The following is a 15654-nucleotide window of genomic DNA, read 5'->3' as shown; positions in this document are numbered from 1 at the left end:
ATGATAAGAAATAAATGCCAGTGTTGTTTTCTTTTCCATTTATTAATGCCTCAGCAACACACAACTGAGGTAGCCGTTATGTGAAAGTGAGGCTTTTCATGCCCCTTGGAATGAGTCTTGGAGGCTTTTCATGCCCCTTGGAATGAGTCTTGGAGGCTTTTCATGCCCCTTGGAATGAGTCTTGGAGGCTTTTCATGCCCCTTGGAATGAGTCTTGGAGGCTTTTCATGCCTCCTGGAATGACTAGAGGAGTATCTCAGGACTTGAACTGTGGTTGAACCTACAATTGTAGGTAGAGGGGGGTGAGTCCCGCGCCTGTGTGTCTGTGTGTGCTGACACTCTTCCCGGGTGACTCCTGCACCCCCCTGTGTAACCCCATCTGTCCAGGGGGTTGAGGCATCAGGGTAGTGCCGGCCTCAGAATGAGTTAGGAAGTGTTCCCTTCTCTTCAGGTTTTGGAATTGTTTGAGAGGGATTGATGCTAAGTCATCTTTAAGTGTTCGGTAGAATTCGCTAGTGAAGCCATCTGGTTCTGGGCGTTCTATGGCTGCAGGTTTTTTGATTACTAATTAGAGACCCACTCAGATTTCCTGTTTCTTTGTGATTCAGTCTTGGCAGGTTATGTGTTTCTAGGAATTTGTCCGGCTCATCCAGGTTATCCAGAAGTTGTTGACGTACAGAAGCTCTTAGTACTCTTTTTAACCCCTTTTTATTTCTGTAGAATCAGTAGTAATGGCACCACTTACATTTCTGATTTTACTAAATTGAGTTTCCTTTGTTTTTTCTTAGTTAAGATAAAGGTTTGTCAATTTTGTTGATTTTTTTTTGAAGAAGCAGCTCTTGGTTTTGTTGATTTTTTCCCCCTAAAACTCTGGTGTAATCTTTATTTTTTCCTTTGTTCTGCTAAATTTCAGTTTAGTTTTTCTAGTTCCCTAAAGTATAAAGTTATTTGAGATCTATTTTAATGTCAGTGTTTATAGCTATAAACACTGTAGCAGCTGTAAATCTGGGTGTGTTCATTTGCAGTTTTATTTGTCTCAAGGTATTTTCTAAGTTCCCTTGTGATCTCTTCTTTGACCCATTGATCAAGGATGTTGTTAAATTTCCACAAAATTGTCAATTTTCCAGTTTCCCCCCCTGCTATTGAGTTCTGGTTTCATTCCTTCTGAGTGGAAAAGATACTTTGTGTGACTTTAATCTTAAATTTATTAAAGACCACTTGACATTGTGTATTTACTTGCTTATTTGTTCTTTGTATTTCCCATGAGGGCACAGATGGGTCAGTTTTTGTTCATTGTTTTATCCTCAGTATGTAGAACAGGGCCTGGCAAATAGTACTTGAAAAATATTTGCCAAATGAGAAAATGAATGGCCTTTTAGTACAATGGTTGCCTATTTTAGATTTTCCAGGACATAGTTGACATCAGCTAGTCTGGCCTATTGTCAAATCATCAGGCTTTATGTGAATGGAAAATGTGATCGTGTGTGTTTATGTGGTGTGATCATACCAAGTCTGATAGTCCACGGTTCCCCATAACCCGCAAGGCCCGGTGCACAGGGGCTGCTCCCAGCCCTCGGTGGATGAATGGAATGAACACCTTCAGGAGCATCTCAGTCCAGCCTCTTTCTGCCCCTGACGTAACTGTTGTTTTACAGGCCATGGTTAATGATTCCAGACCCTGGGTTTCTGCAAGGACTGTGACTCACAGCAGTTATTTCCGGAACAGAAATTTTCTTGGGTGAAATAATTAAAGCCTTGGGCTAACTTGGTTTTAATGAAATGTAATTCATTGAATTCAGCATGGTTAATAACCAACCATTACAATTAAAAAGTAATTCAGTGAATGCCTGTTGTGTATGACTTCGGTTCTGTTGAGACTGATGTTGACTTTCTGTGATCTTTGTGATCAGGACTTGACCCTGAGGCACGGCTGGCGAACTGGTGCCATCATCCCAGAGCTACGATCCGAGCTCAGAATCATGAACACGGAGCAATATATTCAAACCATGACCTGGCTGCAGACCCTGACTGGGCTACTGGAGCAGATGCAGGTTTGGGATTTCTTTCTCTCCTTTCTCTTTAAGCCTGAAACTAGTCCATTGGTCAGAGTTACTTTAGACATTTTCTATTTAATTGTGGTTATATAGTAGGAGGCATAAGTCACTCTTCAGAGTAACTACTGAGATTATTTTGCCCCTGAGAATTTTGCCAGTTTCCCTGAGAGACCTTTAACAGTGCCCCCCAAGCCATTTGGAGAAAGACCCGTGTTTATGTTCCTCTGCCTGAATTCAATTGTGCTCACTTTCCCACTGTAGCCCCTTTGGGAGGTGTCTTGTAGGGGGAGGGGGGTGGGATTCGAGAGTCTGCCGCCTTTTGGGCCTAGTCCTGCTTCTGCCTTTAGCCTGCAGTGGTCTTCTCCATTCTGGGCCTCAGTTTCCCCTTCTGTAAAATGAAGGGTCCTGTGGAATGAACACTTCAGGCTAGGCGCCACGGCTTACTGGAAAATCTCACAGCAAGTCAGGGTCCCTGCGTGCAGTCTCCATTTGATTTTGAAGACAATACCTACAGTTTGCTGGCTTCTGTAAGTCATGTAGCCAGTTTTGGACAGTTAGTGCTTTTTTTTAAAAAAAAATGTTATTGATTGATTTTAGAGAGAGAAAGGAGAGAGAGAGAGAAAGAGAAAGAGAAACATCAATTTGTTGTTCCATTATTTATGCTTTCATTGGTTGCTTCTTGTATGTGCCCTGACTGAAGATTGAACCTGCAACTTTGGTAATATTGGGACGATGCTCTAACCAACTGAGCTGCATGGCTGGGGCGGTTAGTATTATTTTTCACAGTGATTTCCCAGCCAGTGCAGATTCCCCTCTGTGGTGGCTGCAGCCCCCTTTCCAGTCTCATGAGGCACCTTGCTTTCTCGGTTGACTCAGCTGGCCGGGCCTGCAGCAATCTCAGTGTGAATGCCGGCTCTTTCAGGATAAGGGGCGCAGATGCCCGCTTTCTTGGCTAACGTACCCGCAGCCTCTGCCCATGGCGTGTCACCCTGCTTTGGAAGTGGCCAGGGAACTGCCTTGCCTGGCCCAGCTGGCAGCCTGTGTGGAGGTGCCTGGCAGTGAGCTCAGGCAGAGCTGCGAGGGGTAGCAGGCCAGGTCCTCACTCCAGGGTACTCACATTGCAGAGCATGGGGACCCGCATGTCCCCTGGTCTTGCTTCCATGTGCCCCGGCCCCATTGGTTCTTGGCTCTTCTCTGATGAATTAAATACAAGTATATAATTTTTGGTTTTAAGAAACTAGCTATAAGGAATAAAGATAATTTTGTGCAGTCTTTCCAGGTGGCCCTGTCAGAGCCTCGGGTAGCCCAGGGGCTGGCGGTCTTCTCCGTCAGACAGTCAGCATGTTAGGCTGTGGGGCCCTCTGGTCTCGTCGCAGTTGCTCAGTCAGCTCTGTGCTCGTAGCACAAAGCAGCCTCAGGCAACATGCAAACGCTGCGTGTCCCTGTGTCCCTGCAACTTCACTGGTGCACACTAAAATTTGAATTGTGTATCATTTTCATGTGTCATGAAATTCTTCTTTTGATTTTCCCCCCAACCATTTGAAAAATAAAACCCATTCTCAAGCTCATGGGCTGATAGAGCAGTGGGGGGTGGGCTGGACGTGGCCTCCCCGGTGCAGATGGCCGGCCGCTTGCTGGTTGTAATATCCTGCTCACGCACGTGTGGATGGGCAGGTGCGGTACATGAAGCCAGTCCGCATTTTTGCTCATGGAGAGCGGAGTTTGCTGATTCATGATTGGGGCTAACGGTGGCTGCCGTGTCTGTGGGATCAGCCTGTGGCGTGGGCTTCTGGTTGGTCTTTTCTGATGCTATCCATCCTGGGGTGCATGCCTTCACTTAAAGGTTAATTATAACTAATTAAGAGTCTTCAAAACATTGTAAAGTGGATGTCAGACACGTGAGACTGTTGTTTTGTGAAGTTTGGCCTGGTAGGGGGAATAGAGCCAGAGAAAGGGGGTGGCTGAAGGAAATACAGTGGCACCTCGGCTTTCGAACGTCTCCGTGGATGAACATTTAGGTTAATGAATGCCATAAACTTGGACCGAAATGCTTCGGTTTTCGAACGTGCTTCGGAAGTCGAACATGCCACACGGCTTCTGCTGAGGGCAAGATCCTGAGGCCCAGCTGTCGGCTGTGGATCCCTCGGTTTTCCAATGTTTCAGAACTCGAACGGTCTCTGGAACGGAGTACATTAGAAACCAAGGTACTGCTGTGCAGTTTTTTCCCGGGAGAGGCTGTAGCATGTTTAAATGCTGATGGGATGGATCCAGGTGAGGAGGTTGATCATATGAAAGGGGTGATAGGTGATGGGGACAGGTTCACGGGAGGGCAGGCGGGAGGGAGCCTAGGCCAGGTGCTCGGTGGGCCTTCGACGGGAGGGCCTGAGGGAAGGCTGGGTTAAGGCGCACACAGAGCTCAGGTGGCCCTCCTCTGGGGATGCTCCCCTAGCCTCAATCTTTGGGGCTTTCCTCCTTTGCATGTCCCTTCAGCAGCCTTGGGCTCTGCGGGAGATGACCTCTCATCCTTGGCTGCCCTCCATTCTAGAACAGCTGGCCTGGAGAAAATGCTTCGAACTCGGAGACTCAAGTTGGCTCTTCTTTTCTGTAGAGCCTGCCTTAGGTTGGGGGGTGCCACCAGGGGCAGGAGTGGAGGGGAGCACTCACATGGCCTTTGGCAGCTAGTTTAAAGAGGGATAGTAAACAGATAAACTTTGGTAATCCTTGTTCTGGTCACCAGTCAGAGAATTCTCTCCTGCCAGGTAAAGGGTGTGTGGGCAGAGGCCGGAGGGGGATTCCCTCCCACAGACGGACACTTCATCTCTGTGGTATCGCATTGTTTTGTGGTCTGCTTACCTGGGCACCCCCCTCCCAGACAGACACACACACAGGCCTCCATCCTGTCCTCTTTTATATCATCAGCATCTAGCACTATGCTCAGCACATAGTAGGTGCTGAATATATATATGTATTTGTATGTGAATACGTGTATATACGTATATATGTATATGCATAAATAAATTACTTGGGACACCCTACAGATTTTTGATCTAGTCACATACTTTGTAGAGTTTAAATTCTGTAGTGAGTAATTTGTTGATTAAAATGTCGAAGCTAATTTAAACTATGCTCGCAAAACCATCAACCCCCCCAGAAGGGCCGGGCCAGTCTTCCCGTGCTCCGGTAACACGGCCAGCGGTCACTCAGTGTCGCTGCTTCCTGGTGCTGCAGGCAGTGGTGTTGGGCAAGAATATTACCCAAAGCGCAAGCTCAGGGTTTTGTCTGAGCGGCAGAGGCACCGAGCGGGTGCCTGTCACCCAAGCTGGTGAGCTGGGCAGAGCTGGTAAACAGAAGGGCCTTGGCTCCCACGTCAGAAGCAGATGGTTTGTTTGTTTGGTCTTTTCCACTGGGTCCTAAGGCTGCCCCGTGACTGAATTGCAGGGAGCCACCTGTCCCCTGCGGTCACGTGTGCCTCTGACTGGCCCGGTGTTTCCCGTTCAGCCACAGGGACCTTGCCGAGGGACTTGTGAGATTCTGCTGTGGGCAGTTGCCGTTTCCTTGGTGCCTTTAGCTCATATTTCAGCCCAACCAGCGAATTCTCTGCTTTTCCATCTGGTTGAGGTGCTCTACCTTTTTGCTGTTTACAAAGACATTTTTTTCCCTTTAACATTTTAAACGATAATACAATATTAAGGAAGACAATTTAAAACAAATTATAATTCTACTGCCCTTGCAAAAATTAAAGAAAAATTTCCAGTTAATTTCTTACTATAGCACATATTTTTACATGCTTCCAATTAGTGGGTGTACCTGTTATTTCCATTTACCTGCCATTTTTATGTTGATGCATATATCTAATACGTGTGATAGATAGTATGTATTAAGTATATGTTTATGTAGGTAACACATATGTGTAACGGGTACATTACACACATGTCCAGTACACATGTATACTTTATGTGGATGCACATGCATTATGTTTATACATAGACATTAACAGTACTTTATTATCTCTAGTTTAATAGGGGCCTTGTTTAATACCTTTGTAATATCCAGTTTAATTTGTTAAACCGTATTTCTGTTGTTGGATATTCAAAATTACTTTGGTAAAGAAGGGAAGATTGCGACTGGGGAGTCTAAAAAACGTATTGTTTCATGCAAGTGCCTGTTTCTTAGACTTGAATAAAATTTCTCCAAGAGCCCAGCCAGGCTTGGCTCAGTGGTTGAGCATCGACCTAGGATCCAGGAGATTGTGGTTCGATTCCTGGTCAGGGCACATGCCTGGGTTGTGGGCTTGATCCCCATTTGGAGGCGTGCAGGAGGCAGCCGATCAGTGACTCTCATCATTGATGCTTTAACTTTCTCTCTCCCTCTCCCTGAAATCAATAAAAATATATATATAAAAAAAATTTCTCCAAGAAAAGCTGCCCATTAAAGTACTCTCACTACCTAATGAATTTATTTGCATCCAGAAGTCTCAGTAATTAGCTTCTGTCCTGCAGGTGCACAGAGATGCGGAGTCCCAGCTGGTTTTGCAGGAGTGGAAAAAGGAGAGGAAGGAGATGAGGTAAGAGCAACCTGTTTTGAACGTGGGGCATCCGCCACCCTGTCTGCATTTGCTCAGCCCACGTACCTGCCCCAGGCATACTTCCAGACACCCCTTTTTAACTCCCAGGTATGACTGTGACCACCCCAGTGTCCATCTGCTTCCAGTGAGTGATGCATGACATTTCCTTGAGGCAGCAGTGACCTCCCTCACACCTCCTGCCCTTAGTTTGTTTCTTTTTTAAGAATCAAACGAACGTGCTCTTATTTCTCACCTAAACAGACATTCACAACATATCTTGGTTCCACAGTCCCTGCCAGGCCCCATCTGATGTGAAGGCCCCGGGAGAAGGAGCCTGCCTTCCATCCCTGCCTGCTTGGCTTTCCCATTTGGGCAGCCGGGGCCCACATGGTGGTGGTGCTGGCCGCGCACAGTGTGGCTCCTGAGACAGTATTGCAGGAGGCGGGCCCTGCCCCAGAGTGAATTTCTGGGGCTCGTCCAGCGCTGGTGCTTGCTTGTAACCACGCTGTTTTAGGAATGTGCTGCACTCAGTGTCATTGTGTTGACTGGTGAATGCCCGCCTGCTACCAGAGAAGTTTGGCGGGTGTGCGTCTTAAGGGAACATTGTTCAAGAGGCCCCTGGACTGTCAGGCTTCCCTGCGAGGATGCTGTTATGCGGACACTGTTTACAGGGTATTTCTGCTCGTGTGCTTGGCCTCCACTGCCCTGGGCTCAGCTGTCTCTAAGGTTTGGAAGGAGTGGTCATTGGTTCTGGCCTCCGAGCAGTGGACAGCTTGACTTGGGGACAGGGCATGGAGAGGGGACAGAGCCCCTCCCCCGGGCTGCAGAAGCCTGGCAGTATTGACCCCTCCCTCCCAGGGTCTTGTCTGTCAGGGGCTTATTCTAACTTGACTATCACTCTAACATTGGTATAAAAGTGTTGGGTGAGAGGGTGATGGGCATGTAATGAGATTTGACTGTGGGCCCCTTGCCCCTGAAGGCCATGCCTGGGTCCTGTGCTCCAGGGACCTCAGATCATTAGATAAAGGAACCATTTCACCCGCCAGAGATTTTTGTTTTGATTTCAAGTTTCTAACAATTTCACATCTCAATGAGACTTTTTAGTAAAAGTTTAAATACCATTTATGTCGCTCCACCCACAGACCTAATAGAGTTCTTTTAATTTCCTACTTTTTGGTCATCAACATCCACTGTCACCATATGATGACCAACTCGCTACCAACTTGTGGCTTTTATCACACAATTGTGTAGATGATTATATTTTTTGCTGTGCTTGCCACTGATTAAGTCAAATGGTAGTTAACATTTTGCTGGAATATTCTGTGTCCAGGGGTGCCAGCCGTGTTCTGTGCACCTGTGATGGGGTGTTGATTTACATGCAGATGCCCGTGTGCACACGTGCAGGGGCTGAGCGCCTGGGGTGGGGTGAACAGCCTTTCAAAATGCTGTCACCTCGGCTTCCAGGAGGCAGTGAGGTGCTCGAAGCCGAGTAATGGATGGCAGAGGTTTATTTACATCGTTATAAAATAACCCTTCATTTCTCAGATACCAAAGCGCTTCAGAGTTTACAATATGCTTTTATTTTTCTTACCTTACTCGGTTTCTGCTGTAGCCTTATAAAAGGGTGTGTGTGTCCTGTTCCCACTCTGTAGAGGAGGGACGTGTGGAGACTCTGGAACATTCCACATCTCTCTGTGCCTTCAGAGGCAGCATCTGCGTCTCTGCTTTTGTTTGCGAATGGGGTGCAGTTAGGGGGGCAAACACCTGGAAACGGGAGCCTCTCCAGAGGCCCCAGTAGGAAGTGTCGTTTGGATGGATGGACAGACAGACTGTTTCCTGATTAGAAGTGGGGGCTGCTTCTAGGCTGATTTTCCTCCCAGATGAGTCCTGCGAAAGTGAGAAGGTGATTTTGATCTCGGTGACTGTAGACCGGCCCTTGGACTCATTCTCTGCCGCGCCCTCTCTTCTTGCCTCCTCAGGGAAATGACCAAAGGCTTCTTCAACGCCCATTTCGGAAGCTTGTTCCGCACCGACCAGAACCCCACCTACTTCCTGCGGCGCCTGTCGCGGTTTGCCGACATCTACATGGCGTCCCTGAGCTGCCTGTTGAACTACGACGTGAGCCACACGTTCTACCCCAGGCGGACTCCGCTGCAGCACGAGCTCCCCGCGTGGTCGGACGGGCCCCCCACCCGCAGGCTGCCCCTCCTGCAGGAGGCCCGGGCCAAGTGACCGGCGCCCACCTGTGGGCACGCCAGGGACAGCCGCGGCCCAGGTTGGGCGGACGCCGAGGGGTTGGCCTTGTGTGGGTAGGAGTGTTGCTTTTGGAAAAGACACAGATAACGCCTTTTGATATTTATTTCGTACCTTCTGGAAGAGACTCGCCGGGTGGCTAAGACGAAAGCCAGCAGCGCACACGTCGGGCTGGATGCAGGCCCCACGTGGAAACTCTGGTCAGTCTTGCTGCCAGAGGTTCTGTACCTGGTGTCAGTTTCCCGGGACAGGGGAGACTTCCTGATGCCATTTCTGTATTCCGGCAGGTGACGCTTTGGAACTCCCTGACCCTTCCCTGGAAAACAGGGAACAGTCCCAGGCGGCGTATTGGGAACGGACGGGCACAGTGGCCTGCAGCGACAAACCGCTTGCAGGAGGCGATGACTTAGTGAGCTCTGCGGCAGCGTAACGCGGCATAAGTAGCAGAGACGATCCCCAAACAGCAGCCCAGTCCCCAGCCATTTGGTACCAGGGCTTTGGTGTTCTGGTGCATCAGTCGAAAGAACAAGAGATACAAGTCCTTAGCCCTGGGTCGTCCTCAGCATCCCCTTCCTGTGGCCCACCCCATCCTGGGGAAGGACAGATGGTGCCCGCAAGCAATGGGCGGGTTCGCTTCTTTCCCCGGAGGAGGAGAGAAGAGCTCCTGGTTGCCTTTCCAGCTGGCAGGACAGACTGTGTAGATTAAGGCTGGGAGCAACAAGCAGGTCAGAGCCAGCGCTTGGTGGAGGGTCCCCCGAAAATGCCACCCGAGCGTTGGCTTGATGTGCTCATTGGTGGACAGAAAATGAAACCGAAACAAAAAAATCCTTGTAAGGAAATGCCACGCCACGCCATGCCGTGACCTCGCTGGGTTGCGTTGGTGTCTTGCTAACACGTAGGCATTCCCAGGAACCGTCCTTTTCTGGAGGGTAACAAACGCGCCTGCCTTGTGCATGGATTATCGGGGGAGACGCGGGCTTGCACCCAGCAGGGCGGAGGGCGCCGGGCTCCCCGCTTAGCCGGCTCCCACCCTCTGCTCCCCTTAGCTTTCTTTCCTGCCATGTTTGTGTGGCTATGTTGGGAGTCTGAGGGGTTTTCTTGAGGTGTCTGTATTTAAGGTGGGAGATAAAGGGCATCGAAACAAAGAGAAAAAGGGTTAGAAAATGATTTAGCTGACTATTTCTCTTGTCTTTCTAAGGACAATGAAAGGGGCCTGCATTCTCAAACCTAACGCCCAGCTGGTACATGAAGGGGGCTTGTGGACTGTGCTTGCTAATTGAGCATTTTTGCTGTGATAAGTGTATGGGAACCAGCTGTTGACAGGAGTGCTAGTTTGGCAGACCATAGGCTGCCTGCTGGAATGCAGACATTAAATGAGCACTGTAGCATGTTTGTAATGCCACTTGTTATAATGGGATTTTACTTGTGTTTTCTTGTATTTAACTGTCACAGTGAAGGTGACCCATTAGACCCAGTTGGCCCGATCAGTTAGATGCCTTTTTCCTGCTGCATTTTATTGTAACCACAGTGGTCCGTTCCTTTTTTGGAATGGGGCAGCCTTTTGTTTACTGTTTGTTAGCTCCTAGGTGTTGTGAGCATCAGAGTTGATTGGAGACGGCATTTAAGGGGCGCAGGTGGAGGCCGGAGCTGCTTAGGGTTGGGGCCTCAGAGGGCACACTGGTGCTTTTGGCGGCTGCTTTGGGGAAGCTGAGTGAGGAAGTAGTTACTGTTATTTTAATTTCTTAGTTTTTATCTAATCAGGTATTTGTTGGATGTCTCCTAGGTGCCAGTTACACGGGGATTTGTTTACTCAGGAATGAAGTAGACTGTTTTTTAGTCCTGCTTTCGTGGGTGTCTAGGTTGGGTAAGCCAAGCCATGGGGGAGAAATACATTTTCTATTTCACGATTTATTACCAATTAAGGTTTCAGTTTCTGCGCCATCAAACATGGCAGTGTTGAGATCTACCACTTGGCAGGGGCCTGGTATCTGTCTTAGCAGGCTACCCCCCCCCGCCCCCCCCGCCCTGAGTGTGTGCTTGGCAGGCGGCAAACCCATGCCCGGGCCAGCAGCTCGGGTCAGGACAGCTGTCTCCCCGTGAGGGACAGAGGCACCCTCCTCGTCCTCGCCAGTCATTGTCCTGACTCGGCTGGGTTTGGCATGCTGCACGGGGCATTCTGTTCCTTCCAGCTTGTCTTTGGTGCACACGCTGGTGAAAGCCTGTTGGTCCAAGGGAAGGGAGTCTATTTTCCACCCTTCAAGATAGCAACTTGGAAAGTGAACAGAATAAAATTAGTGTGCACATTTAAAAATATTTTCCATTTTTAGCTTTGGTTAGACTGATTTTCTAAGAATTATGTGAACGAAAATTCATAGTCCAGGGGCAACATGCCAACATGCGCATGGTACCCGGAGCAGGTTGCCTTGGAGGGACCCTCGCAATTGGTTTTCCCAGAGTTGCGTCTATAGATGAAAACTGGCTTTTAAAATATTTTAGGAGTTTGGGTTAGAGCTCCTACTTTCCTCCAAACATAGTCTCAGTCTCTCTCTCTCTCCCTCTCCCCTCGCCCATCTCTCCCTCTCCCACTGCCCCCCCCCCCCAATACTCTTCAGCTTCATTTCCTGCTGTTGCTGTTAGCACAGTGTAACATAAACCACCTGTTACCGACTCGGGTACCTCTCAGACTAAATTGCTAGTTGCTTTGAAAGCATTGGCCCTCTTCATTACTGCAAAGGAGAAATGGAAAGTAATTTTTCCTCCTAGCTAATTTAGCTTTGGTTGAGCTAAATGGCTTTTCCTCTCTCTTCCTCCCAAAAGGCCCTTGAAGCAGTAGAGAGCTGTGCTCAGTATTGGAACGAGTTTCCACTATGCAGAATGCTCATCTGCTGCCAAAGACCCTCTTGGGGGACCTAGCTACTGAATTTGGCCGGAGGCCGGGCTCCTCGATTGCTCTATTCATCTGTGTGTTTGCCCTCTTGTTATCAGTTTCCTTTTGTACCAATTTCCCTTTTTCTTTCTTTTTTATCTGCCTTAGGATTTGACACCCGAGTGGATTAAGGACAGGAAAGGGAGTGAAGTTTTCTAAATGCGGGGTCAGCACACTTTTCCTGTAAAGGGCCAGATAGTAGGTATTTTCAGCTTTGCAGGCCGTTCTCTGTTGCCACCACTCTGGGAAAGGACACAAGTTTGTTCCATTACAACTTGATTTATAAAAACAGCTTGCAGGCTGCATCAGGCCATAGTTCACAACCTTTGCTCTGTGCAGATGAACAGCCTCCTGGTGGGGGCGGCAGCAGGAAGGAGCCCTATAGGTAAGTGCCCCGTATTGCCCTGGAAGCTACTCTGGGCATCTTGACCTATGTGGCCAGAGTGAGATACTGTGTCCCCAGCACTTGGCATTGTCCTGTGTGATTGAGCCGCCGGGCTCGGGCACTAGCGCTAGTTAAATATACCTCTTAGTGTAGTTGTTTGTGACTGTGGTTGTCGTGGGTGATGGGCTTGGCTGCCCACATAACCCTTCAGGACTGAAGGACTGAGACCCCCAGCTGCTGGGTGTCCAGTGGCTGTGGGCCCTCCGTGGGAGTTTCCTCTGCTGAAAAGCCCTGCCCCCAAAAGGTCACTCCCCCTCCTCTGAGCAGCTCCCTTCCCCTAGCCTCTCTTCCCTTCCCAGGCGGGGATCCCCAGAACTCACCCCGTAACCTTCCTGCTCGGATCTCCATCTCAGCGTGTCTGCTCTGCAGAACCCACCCCGCGACAGCCCCTCTGTACGTTTCTAGTACCGCAGGCTTGACCTCTGACTTAGGAAACTGTTTTCTAATTATTTAGTTGAATGACTAATTGTGCCTGTAGGGTAGCAGGCACAGTAAATGCAAACTAGGTAGACCTACTATTTATTCTGAATGTGAACTTGCTATTTATTCTAAATGTCGATTTTATGTTACCTGATATTGAATTTATTGCCAAATAAAAGAGAATTGAATTGTATTGTCCAGTTTACTGTAAGTCATCGGTTTTTGTGTGCTTAAGTTAGTAGCAAAGCCATAACAAATTCTAATATGACCGAAAAAGAATATCCCTGTGAGAGGGAGGGGTGAAAGATTTAGGGTTCATTTCTCACCATCCTTGTGCTATCATGCCCAGCAGAGCACACTTGCCTGTTTTTAGAGCTTGAAGACTGTGTAATTTAGCCACAGATGGAAAATTGGTGTGAGCTTAGTAGGTGGGCAGCAGGCAACCCACCTGGAGTTTCTTTTCTCCCACAGACAGTTCCCTCCTTGAGACCAGGGAGAAGACAGTGATCCACGTGTTTGTCTGCCATCAAATTACTCTGAAAGCTGGAAATCATAAGGAATGGTTTTTGTGTGTTTTGTATTTTCTTTTTAAAGATTTATTGATTTTTAGAGAGAGAAGAAGGGAGAGGGGGAGAGAGAAAAATCGATGTGAGAGTGAAACATCGATTGGCTGCCTCTTGCACGCCCCCCGACTGGGAATCCAACTGGCAACCCTTTCGTACACAGAACGACACTCAACCAACTGAGCCACACCGGCCAGGGCTGGAAGCAGTGTTTTAAGGGAAGAAAATACTGAATATACTGCATTAGGAGTGCTATATAAGTCAAATGTCTACTCAGTTTTGGATAAATTTAAATATTTCGAAGAGCTTTTTTTTTTTTTAAACTGTTTATGCATTTGTGCACCTGTGCGTATGTGCACATGTGTATCTGTATTTAAACACCTTTATATCCTTGACCTCTCATTGTGCCAGAACCTTAATCTCATTTCCTTTTCCCATGGACAAGCCTGTTGTTTTCCATCAGGTCACTTGCCTTTTGGTACCTGTGATGGTGGGATTGGTGGCCCCCCTAGAAATCTGTCCCACACTCTTTCTGGGGGGTGGTTTCCTGGACACGTGGCATTCCTCCCACCACGGCATGTCATCCCAGAGGAGATGGTAAGCTATTCCTTTGCTTGAAACTGGGACTGACTTCTTCCCTTTCCTGGAGTTGTGAAAAGCTTCTAGAACTTTGGACTTGGCTCAGCAAAAGCCCCAATGATGTGGGACAAAGTTATGTGGGCTGAGAGAGCAAAAGAGAGGAGTCTGAGATCTGCTCGACCCAGCCTTTCACTCCTCTGTCCCTGCAGAGATTCCTATGCTCAGCCAGTACTGCCCCCCTTGGGACAGTTTGGAAATGTGTGGTGGGTGGGTTGGAGGGTGTTCATTTGTCACAGTCATGGGGGGGTGTCTTCTGGCACTGGGAGGGCAGGGACCTGGTGTGGTGGACATTCTGTGTTGCATGGAGAGTCCTGCACATGACCACCGAAATTCCAGAACATTTCCATCACTGAGAAAGGAACCCCACACTTCTTAGTTAATTCCATTCTCTCCTTCCTAGTCCCTGAACCACTAATGAATCTGCTTTCTGTCTCTGAATTTGCCTGTTCTGGAAATTTCACATACATGGCATTATAGAATATGTGGTCTTTTGTGTCTGGCTTCTTTCATTTAGCATAATGCGCTCAAGGTCCATCCGCGCTGTTGAATGCTTCAGTGCCTGGGTCCCTTTCAGGGTGGAATGACGTTTCATCATAGGGACATACCACAATTTGGTTACCCATTCATAAGCTGATGGGCATTTGGTGTGCTTCCATTTTCCCCCCGCTATTATGAATAATATTCTCTGAATGTGCATATGTAAATTTTTATGTGGACCTGTTTTCATCTTTCTTGGGTATGTACCTTGGAGTGAAGTTTCTGGTTCTTATGGTAACTCTGTGAATTTTTGAGGAACTGCCAAATGTTTCCACAGTGGCCGCACCTTTTTACGGTCCCACTAGCAGTGTGTGAGGGCGACCACCTCTCCACGTCCTCGCCAGCACTTGTTATTGCCTGTCAGTTTGATTGTTGCCATCCTAGTGACTGGGAAGTGGTATCTCACTGTGGTTATCATGTCTTCTTAATATACGCACACAAACAACACAGAAGAAATAACTATAGGCAGATGTTGGCTGCTGAAGAGATCCTAGTTAGGTCTAATAAGTGGATTCTATCTTCAGACCTTGACCCCTTCTGTGGCGAGCAGTATTTTTGGTTCCCCAAAACACTAGATTTGTTCCACTGACTGTTTGTTTCATAAACATTTATTGAGCCCATTTCATGGTCCAGACACTGTGCTTAGTGCTGAGATACAGGGTGAATGAGGTGAGTCCCTGCCTTCAGGAGCTTACAGTCTAGTAAGAAAATAAGACAAGGTCACAGTTACTGTGGAATTGGGTAGGATGTCATAGGTACATCTAAAGGTAGCAGGAAGAACAGCCAGAGGTCAGAGGGAGAAGGCCCGAGTTGGCGGGTGGGTTTCACAGGGTTCCTCACCCACAGAAACAAAGAATCCTCCAGATTACCCAGGGAGATGAGGTACGGCTTGACTGCCTCACATGCTTCACAATGTTCAGGGACCTTACGTTCCCCAGAGCAGCTGGGGCTGAGGAGTCACAGTTGGCAGCCTTTGTGAGGAGGCTGGGTGGCCCCGGTGGCCGTGGGGGTGGCTGGCTGCAGCGGGCCTGGGCCTTACAGCGCCCCCAGGGGGTCACTGCCCTCCAGCAGCTGGTCCTCAGAGTCCTGGAAGAGAGAGGCCTGTGAGCACGTGCGGAGGGCCCAGACCTGCTGCTCTGCGGGTTGAGCATTTCTTTCGGGCGCTGGTCGGGGGCCTAGATGGGGTTCAGGACACACTACCCCAAAATATGACACCTTGGCATATTAAATATCTTAAGCTGAAGGAATTAAAAC

At 48.4% G+C, this 15654-nt stretch overlaps 2 protein-coding genes across 4 annotated transcripts in view; one reads left to right on the top strand and one right to left on the bottom strand.

The window, feature by feature from the left end:
- NT5DC3 (5'-nucleotidase domain containing 3) overlaps positions 1-11426 on the top strand; it is a 51369-nt gene extending 39943 nt beyond the window's left edge. The window contains exons 12-14 of the mRNA XM_087814862.1: positions 1910-2050; positions 6553-6617; positions 8597-11426. Coding sequence (XP_087670988.1) covers positions 1910-2050; positions 6553-6617; positions 8597-8849 — 459 coding nt within the window. The 3' untranslated portion in view covers positions 8850-11426. The remainder of the gene's footprint in view (positions 1-1909; positions 2051-6552; positions 6618-8596) is intronic.
- A 3576-nt stretch (positions 11427-15002) lies between these two features.
- Positions 15003-15654, bottom strand: part of STAB2 (stabilin 2) — a 116156-nt gene continuing 115504 nt past the window's right edge. For all 3 annotated transcript variants that reach the window (XM_087814861.1, XM_016223240.2, XM_087814860.1), the window contains one exon: positions 15003-15486. In XM_087814861.1, coding sequence (XP_087670987.1) covers positions 15436-15486 — 51 coding nt within the window. In that variant the 3' untranslated portion in view covers positions 15003-15435. The remainder of the gene's footprint in view (positions 15487-15654) is intronic.

This window comes from Miniopterus natalensis, chromosome 2 (genome assembly GCF_054644295.1).
Source record: "Miniopterus natalensis isolate mMinNat1 chromosome 2, mMinNat1.hap1, whole genome shotgun sequence".
Taxonomy (NCBI): Eukaryota; Metazoa; Chordata; class Mammalia; order Chiroptera; family Miniopteridae; genus Miniopterus; species Miniopterus natalensis.
The sequence above is the reverse complement of the archived record's forward strand: the minus strand, read 5'-3'. Positions and strand labels throughout refer to the sequence as shown.